We start from the raw sequence: 9,337 nt of genomic DNA, 5'->3' as shown, positions 1-9,337 counted from the left end.
AGAATTTTGTGTCTCAAAATATAAAATAATTTTAAAAAATAATATTTTATTAATTATATTTTTTTAATACTGCCTTCAAGTGAAAGTAGAAATGAAATGATATTCTAATGTAATAATTAATTGTGTTGTAGCATTTTTAAACGTTATGGTTTTATTTTAAAATAGTTAGTAAAGTGTTATTATTATGTTTTATTAATATATATATATATAATCTTTTTTTTAAATTATCTTATAATTTATGACAGATGAAGTATCTTGCTTTTGAGAAAAATATCGCAACAGTGTTACAATTAAACAATATTAGTTGATTGTTGAACGCATTTAAATCACATTGAATTTCCAACAGCAACGGGCCACCGACACCGAAGTATTAGGTTTACTAATAACATTACCGATGGCGACAAATTAATTAATTACACCTTTCGTTTAATGTATTCTCAAGAATTTTTAATGTAATTACACCATCAATTACTCTTTTGATTATATTTATAAAAAAATAATTTTAATCATATTGATAGGGTATTTTATTATTTTTTATATCTATCTTTACCTTTCTATCCTTATTAATTATTAGAAAAATTATTAAAAAAGATAGAGGTAAAAAATTATTAAATTTTAAAATAAAATTAATGAGGTTTAAAAATTTTTCTAGTTCTGTTAAAACATGCTATAAATGACTTATAAATAAGAGTAATAGTTAATTATTTCTAAAATTATATACTTTTTTTATATTTACTCTTATTTAATAGAATGTATCAAATAAAAAAACATATTGATTACATCTCCTAATTAATGATATTTTTATAAAAATATTATTAATTATACTTTAAAGATTCAAAATTTTTGAACATGATATTTTTGGGGGAAAAATGCCTTATAATACTAGACAGAGCTTGAAGGGATATTTTGCTATGGAATAATACTTTTTAAGAAGATATTTGAAATTAAAATTTCAGCAACAATCTCATTCACACTTTATTTTTATCATTCTTTTTGCAATTTCCATTTTTTGTGTTATCTTTAATTTCTTGCGTTTTGTTTAGTTGTCTCATCTCATGCATATTCCCTTTGGACATAGTAAGTTGCAACAACCATCAAATGTTACCTAAGACTCTTTCTCCATTTGGTATTTTTTCTGGTATCAGAAATGGATCTCTTTTGGTAAAAAGAAAAGAAAAAATAGAAATGGATTAAAGTAAAAATTTCATACAATATTAAATATATTTATTTTTTAATTATTATTAAATAAAATTATACAATTTTTAATATTTTAATTCAAGAACACAAAAAAAATTCGCTTCAAAATTATATTACTTTTGATTTGTTTTTTCCATTTAGTTTTGTGTCACTTACAAAGTTCATGTGCACTCGACATCTTGGATGCGTCACGCTTTATCGAAAGGGTTTTTGAAGACCCTTACTAGTCAAATCAAAACTCAAAAGCAATTTAAAAAAAAAATAGACAGAAAGTTTTTAATTCAGTATATCACATCATGTGACAAAAGTCTCAAACAGGAGATGTCATTTCAAATAATTTTGCGTACATGAGAGAAGAAGCAACAGTATCTGAAACGGGTAGTGAAAGGTCTAAGATATAGTGGATAGTTAATATTCCCTTCGTATAAAAATATAAAATATTATTTAAAAAATTAAACATTTTAAAATATAAAATATTTTTAATTTTTTAATATATAATCATTTTTATTTTTTAAATATTTTTATTGGTGAATGACTTTATATTTATTATAGAATATTTAATACGGATAAATATACAATGATAGAATTAATTTAAAAATAATTAATTATTTTATTAGAGATGAGTTTTAATTAAAAAGGCCTTATATCTTTAAACAGAGGAAGTATAACTTTTAGTCAATCAAGATTATCTTAGTTATTTATTAGCTTGATAATTTAAATTTAATTTTTATTAATTTAGTTACTTAAATTTATATTATTTATTTATTCATTTATTTGGTTCTTATTATTTAAAAATAAAATACTATTGTTAAAATTCGGTAACATGGATAATAGAATATTAATGGTAGACATATAAATTAAAGAAAAAAAGTGTACTTATTTAGTTTAAAAAATTGATTATGAAATTTTTAAAGATTAAGAGTCATTTTTATCTATGAACAATACACAAAAAGTCATAAATGTCATAAACTTAATTATAGGTCAATTCTATCCATCAATTTTAAAGTTTATTCTGTCATTACTTTGTCGTTTTCTCATCATTAATAAATTCTACATTATGTTTTTTAATTTTTTTATAAAATATTTGAAGTTGAGGGGCAAAAAAGAGCATTTGAATAGAAGTTGAGAAATAAAAATGACCCTTAACCTAATAAAAAATATTTAAAAATAATGGGACTCACTGATGATTAATGAACATTAATAATTAATGAACATTTAGTATTTTTAATGTTAGGATAAAGATAAAAGGAATATTTAAAGTTAAAGGGTAGAATTGAGTTTATGGTATTTTAAATTATTCTTTAATTTATTATTTTTTCTCACTAAATTCTATTTTTTAATTTAATACATTTTGTAATCAAATTAAATTCTGTCATATATATGCTGTTGTATTGCATTAGTATGATCTCAATATTTTAAATGCAATGCTCAAAAAAGAATGGAAGTGTTGCCGATATTCCACTTAATTGCTTGTGGGCCGTGTGATGTATCTTCGATTAATTAGTTTAGGTGAGTTGGTATGAATAATGTAGTATTAGACTATGAGTATATTTCATTAGTATCATTTGTATAATGCTCTATCCATCTCAAATTATAAAATATTTTTATAAAAAATTTAATATCACAAAATATAACAAACTTGGTTAAAAATAAAATTTCATTAATAATATTTTTATAATAATACTTACAACATTAAATGAAAGGAATTTTTAAAAATTTTATATTTTTATTTAAAAAATTATAAAGTATGTTTAATAAGTTTTATTGGTATGTTTGATTTTATTTAAAAATATCTTATAATTTAAAATAGAAAAAATACACACCAGTCACATAAGTAATGTGAAATTGTTTATATTTTTGTTAATAAATTTTTTAAAAAAATATAATTTTGAGTCCTTATACTTTTTTCCGCTCATAGAATGACCTAAAACACCAAAAAATAAAAATATAAGGATCTAGAATATAAAAAAGTGCAAGAACCTATAACAAAACGATAGCAAAGTATATAAATCCAAAATTATATTTACCCTAAATTTTTAATAATACTCTCTCCGTCCTTCTATATAAGGTATTTTTTATAAGTTTATTTTGTCTTTAAATATAGAGGTGGCAATAATATTTTTTAGTAATTAAACAATTTTATTTTTATCTTGAAAAATAAAATAGATTATTAATTGCATGTTTTTCTTATCACAATATTAATTATGATATTATTAAAAATAAAATTAAAAAATTATTATATTTTATATGAATTTAATTGAATAATAAATTTTTATTAATACGGGAGTAACTCATGTGCTGCTTATACATGCTCTAATGATAGTTTAACGAGAAAAGTCTCTCTCCCCCTCACACGCGCGTACGCTAAATTATACGCTTCTCGTTATTGTCATGGGATAACATCAGTTACATCCAAACTCGTGTGCCATGGTGCTGAATACTGAAAGTGCATGGAGTCTCAACCTTATACCTTGGCAACAGCCCCTCTATGCCCCTCGTCAATTGTGATCTCCTTCGCATGGATGGCTCTGCTTCTCTTCTCTCCAACCATCCTTCAGATCCTCATCGTTCAAAGTACCAAATCATCCACACACTTCGTACCCTTCCAGCTTTCGATGACAGAAGCTACAATTGTGTGTCCATCAACAAGAAGATGATCAGCAACACATTGGTTTTGCAATCTCAAAAGACCTCATGAACGTTGCAGGTCAAGTCCTCAAGTCTCACATCACATCTCTGGCTCCACTGGTCCTTTTGTGGGAAAGGAAGGTTCTGAGATTGAAGACGATAAAAGCTTATGTTCCAAACTTCCAAGTTGGCTTTTGTTCACTTTTGTATCCATGCTGGAGGAAGGGCAGTGTTGGACACAATGCAGGAGAATCCTGAGCTTCAAGATTGGGACATGGAACCTTCGAGGATGACACTGTATCGGTTTAGAAACACATCTTCGAGTTCTGTGTGGTACGATTTGGCTTATTGTGAAGCTAGCAAAGGAAGAATAAAAAAAAAGCGACAGAATCTGGGTTGCATTGGACACTGTTGATGCAACTTATTTGAAAAATGCTTGGGCTGACTATATTCATGAATTCCCTGTTAATGTTGTTGCTTCTCAAAGCTCTTAGATTGATCAATGAGCAGCTGAAACTACAAAAAACTAGACAAGGAGAAGCCTAATTTTACTTTTTAGCACTAGTGTGTTTGTTTATTTAGCTTGATGCATGCATGTTTCAAGGATCACTGTATTTAATAATTAGTTGTTTAATCCCTTGTTTAAATCACAATCATAATTAAATCATGGTGCCCGTGCAAGGATAACACGCGCAAATCTTGGGGTTGGCTATGATAACCGGAGAAAGCTTATGAGAACATGGATATTCTGTTCATTAATGTAATGTACTAATTAACAAAAAATCACACACACACACACACACACACGCAAGTATTGGCGTTTTATGTTATCGCCCTCCTCCACTTTCGTAGTCTATTAATTTCTTGAGCAAGTTATCGCTTCTTCTCAAGATAGCTGGCGTATTTATTTATATTTGATTATATATCTCCACTAATTTCATGGTCTTCTTTTGCAGTGGCTTCTTTAGTTACTAGAAGGGTTTATGTTTCTTGCCATGTATTTGAAGTAAAAATTTAGAACTCTATTGGTCGAAATAATAATAATAATAATAATAATAATAATAATAAAAGCTCACATATTATATGATAGAATTTTAATTTCTTTAATAGATCGATGATTTAAAAAAAAATCGGTTTCTTATGTTTTAAAAATATTCTGATATTAAATTTTATCTTTTTGCTTTATGCTGATTTTTATTTTTATTTTTGGTTTGTGTGAGTTTGTGAATGTCCGTTATATCCTTGAATCAACCGTGAGCTGAAGGCACTCCGCCTCCGGCACCACTTCGTCTCTGTAGCTGTTGAACTTTGAGGAGGAGGCCAGGGAAGCGTAGTTGAAATGGATCCTCAAGTATGGCATAAAATTGCTGCGATTTCCGGTATTCTCTGCCTTGGTTCCACAGAACTTTTGTTCCTTTTTTCTTTAGATCCATTTTTGTTGCATCTGTTGTTCTAATTTGCAAATTTTGTGCGAGAAAACTTAGGGTTCTCTATATCTCACTCGTTGCGTCACTGAAACAGGAGTATCAGCACTTGGATTTGGTACATATGGTGCCCATTACCTCAAGCCCGAAAACCCTGATTTTAAAAATGTCTGTTTCCGTTTTCTGATTGCTCTATCGCGTCTGATTTCTGTTTTACCATAAAGCTTCATTTGATTGTTTCTTTCTTTCTTTTTTTTCTTTTTTTCTTTTTTTCGGCGCTGGGAACGTTGTAAAGGTCTGGAATACTGCATCGCTTTACCATTTGGTTCACACTGTGGCCTTAGTTGCTGCTCCTGTTGCTAAACATCCCAATGTTGTGAGTTCCCAAATTGTTGCTGTTGTTTCTTCTTCTTCTTCTTCTTGTTATTTAGTTTAAGTCGTTTTTCATTTTTCCGTCTGAAAGTCATTATGGTTATCGATGCAATATTTCTGTTTGAGTAGTTCGGAGGCCTTCTAACAGCTGGAATTCTCGCATTCTCTGGATCGTAAGTGCTGTCTTTTGATTTACCAGTGTATTTGCATTATGTTCTGTATCCCGAGCTGATTCTTTTAATGAATAAATGTTGTTCTTCTTTTAAATCCAAAGCATTATTAGAAATGATTCGTTGTTTAGAGCTTGATTTTAAGAACAAGTTTCCAGAGGTCAACTTTATTACCCTTTTCTGGGTGCTGAGTTCATATTCTTGTGCAAAAGATGGCAAACAAAGAACGTGTTTTTATTTCCTTATCTTGAGACAATCGAAGAAATGCTTCGTTTTTGTTCTGGAGTTTAGATAGTTATATGATGTTATATAGATTTAGTCTCTTGAATCGATATTGAGTTAAGATTGAGTTAATAATAATAGGAACACTCCATGGTGGGATGAAGTAAGGAAATGTGAAGAGAGTTGGAGTGCAAAGATGAGTGTATGAATTCAAGAAGTTATTGTGTACAATGATGCAATCTGTTATGATTATAAAACTCCGGATTATGTCAGTAGGAATGCCTGGGACTGCCTTGTTAAATGGCACATTCAAGTAGAACCTGCAGTTTGCCTAGTGTAGGCAATGGGAAAGAAACTACACAGTACACACGCATTCAGTATACCAGGTTAAATTATAGATCTGGTGAACTAGGCCTCTTGAAATATTTCACCTCCTTTAATAATCAGCGACAGCCAGAGCGTCTAATAGAATAATCATTGGCCAAATCTATTCATTGGCATGATGCTTTATTGACAGTTAGTTCAGAAAAACCTGATACCCTTAAATATTTGCTGCCGCAAGCTTATTCTCAATTGTTTGCTGAAAAAAACAAAAAAACAAAAAGAACAAAAAGCTTATGCTCAATTGTGAGGCACCTTAAAGGAGGCGTGACCTCATTTCATTTGCCTTGGCAATGAGTGCATCTATAATCATTTGTCTTAAATTCTGAAGGAAGGAAACAAATAAACGCAGTGTTATGCAATATAACATTTCTAGTTTAAGTAAAATATGAAGTTATAAAGGACTTCAGGCATGCTTTAGTGTAACAGAGACAAATGCTTAGAAGAACATAAAATTAGTGACTAGGGTCGGATGATTGAAATAATTTGCGTTGCAAGGTGTGGAGCTCCTTGAATCTTGGAATGAAACAATGGGATTTCTTGAGAACTCACGGAACGTGGCTTAACCTGACTTTGTTCAGTAGACGTATTTTTGCTTGTGTGATAAGCGTTTTTTTTTTTTTTAATGTAGTATAATTCAGAGAGAGGGAGGCAGGGAGGGGGAATCACATGATGTGAAGTCAAAGTGTCGAAACCAAGACTCTATGACATGGATTATATCTATTATGAATGACTAAATAATTATGTTTGAGATCTTACATTGGGAACAAATTACAAGCTAGTTCTTAAATTTGTTATGTGTTGTACTTGGTTATTGAGTTATTAGCCACATGTAAAGGATCATTTCAACACCAAAACTATTGTGATTATTGGCCTACGAATGACTTTATCAATCTTAACAAATACATACCGAAAAAATAAAGCCCTTTGGCTTGAAATGTGAACAAAACATAAGCGCACCTAACATAGTGCCAAAATTTAATTTTACTTGAGACAATGGTCCTGACAAAGATCAAAATCTGGGATCCATATCTAGGAAGGCTCTGATATCATCTGAAGGATAATTTCAACTAAGTTTATTATAATCTAACCACTAACACAAATTCTCATTTCATTTTAGTAGAAGGTAATTTGAAGTCGGCAAAGATATCTTTCATATCGAACAGCTATGAAACTATAATTCAGTCTCACCAAAAAAATAATATCTGAATTTGAAGCTTTGTATGCAGCTGCTGATAGGATTTCATTGGTTTATTTATCCAGTGCTCCACAAATAGGACGACCGTGTAATCGTTTGATGTAATTACTTGCCAAGTTTTCTGCTAAGAGTTTTAAGGAAGAAAAGTAAATAAATATTGCAGTTCACCTAGAATGTGTCATTGAAGATATTTAAAGTATATGTTGAACATTTTCAGGTGTTATGTTACTGCATTATATGAAGACAGAAAATATGCTAGGTTTGCTCCATATGGCGGCTTTGCATTCATGGCTGCTTGGGGAAGCTTGCTTTTCTGATATGAAACACCCTTTTGGTTTGTGATGTATATATGGAAACATATATCTAAAATGTTTATACTTGCTGAGTTTCTTTGGATATAGGAGTTGCTCAGGTGTTCTTATTTGGCGCCCGTTCTGATTGGCTACAATGAAGTGAGCACTAGGAAGCCGCAAATAATTGGAACCTCAATTTAAGTGAAGTTGGGGGTGTGTGTGTGTGTGTGTGTGTTTTTTTTTTTTTTTTTTTTTGGGGGTGGGGGGAGGGTGGTTGGTGGTTGGGGGAGAAGGAAGGGATATATGGAACTCGGTGACAGAGGTAGACTCCCATATTTTCCTTTGTGTCCCCTCTTTAGTCTTATCACTTAAAGGGACTTAAATCTCCATCAATGAAAGTGGATCCCTTCTGTTATGTTGCAAATGAGCTTATGAAAATTTAAAATATATATATATATATATATATTTCCAATATCTATAACAATACGCAACTCACAAAGGGAACAACACAGCGTTAAATGGAGTTTCAATTCATAAATAAGAGAAAATATAACTATTAATTCTTATATTTTTAGCATGTTTTGATATTGGTCTTTATATTTTTCTATCGCTTTGTCTCTTAAATTTGTTGTTTAAGCAACGTTAGTTTTTATTTTTTTTAAATATGGTCATAAGAACTTAATGGTTGCTAATAAGACAAAAGTAAACAAGTAGGATATTAATTAGAATTCTTAAATGTCTGATAGGCGAAAAATGTGATGGTTAAGGCAAAACAGATTAATAACTTTTTCATCGATGATGAAGACTAATGCTGCATACAGATAAAATTAAAAGGATTAGATTGAAAAAAAGGAACTAATATTAAAACAATTTAAAAATATTTGATTCCACAGTTTTATTTTCTTTGGGGAAAAAGAAACAGTTTTATTTTCTCAGTAAATAAACAAAATCATCCTGGGACCTCCATTTGTTGAGATGATTTAGTTTTGGTTATCAGAAGATGTTGGATATCTTCACCACCAATAGGAACCAGAAGTTGCCCAGGTCTTTAGCAGCCTATCCTGGTCACTTCAGGTAACCGTAAACCAAAAACGTGAGACTCTGCAAATGATGTCCTCTTCTGTTAGCAGAAATGGAGGTTTAGATAAATGGCGTGTTTATTAGAACCACATTCATATGGCGTCAAAATACAATTTTGTTGTAAGCATCAACAAAATGTGGTTTGCCGGTGGTGCAAAATCAACATCGGAAACACGTCAGGTCAAAAATCTTAAATGCAGTGATGATATCATTATCAATATAAATACTATACTGTAACCATACTTCCAAGAAGTAAATATACAAGTACAGGATGCGCACGGTAACGCGGTATGGATGTTGTGGTTGTGGATACTTCCCCCAAAAACAAAAAAAACAAAAAAGCAGAGAGAGAGAGAGAGCTTGTAAGATATT

General features: G+C 30.1%; 1 protein-coding gene and 1 pseudogene across 1 annotated transcript; both read left to right on the top strand.

The window, feature by feature from the left end:
* The first annotated feature begins 1,544 nt into the window (after nucleotides 1–1,544).
* LOC129302826 (3-ketoacyl-CoA synthase 2-like) lies at nucleotides 1,545–4,240 on the top strand (annotated as a pseudogene).
* Nucleotides 4,241–5,044: 804 nt separating this feature from the next.
* LOC129303216 (uncharacterized) lies at nucleotides 5,045–8,300 on the top strand. The gene is made up of 5 exons (XM_054942371.1): nucleotides 5,045–5,204; nucleotides 5,347–5,417; nucleotides 5,545–5,625; nucleotides 5,751–5,794; nucleotides 7,810–8,300. The coding sequence occupies exons 1-5, from the start codon at nucleotides 5,165–5,167 to the stop codon at nucleotides 7,907–7,909; spliced, it is 336 nt and encodes a 111-aa protein (XP_054798346.1). The 5' UTR covers nucleotides 5,045–5,164; the 3' UTR covers nucleotides 7,910–8,300.
* The last annotated feature ends 1,037 nt before the right edge of the window (nucleotides 8,301–9,337 follow it).

This window comes from Prosopis cineraria, unplaced genomic scaffold (genome assembly GCF_029017545.1).
Source record: "Prosopis cineraria cultivar Desert tree isolate PC_DT_omini unplaced genomic scaffold, ASM2901754v1 PC2, whole genome shotgun sequence".
Classification (NCBI taxonomy): Eukaryota; Viridiplantae; Streptophyta; class Magnoliopsida; order Fabales; family Fabaceae; genus Prosopis; species Prosopis cineraria.
Note: the sequence above shows the minus strand (reverse complement) of the source record. Positions and strands in the feature narration are given on the sequence as shown.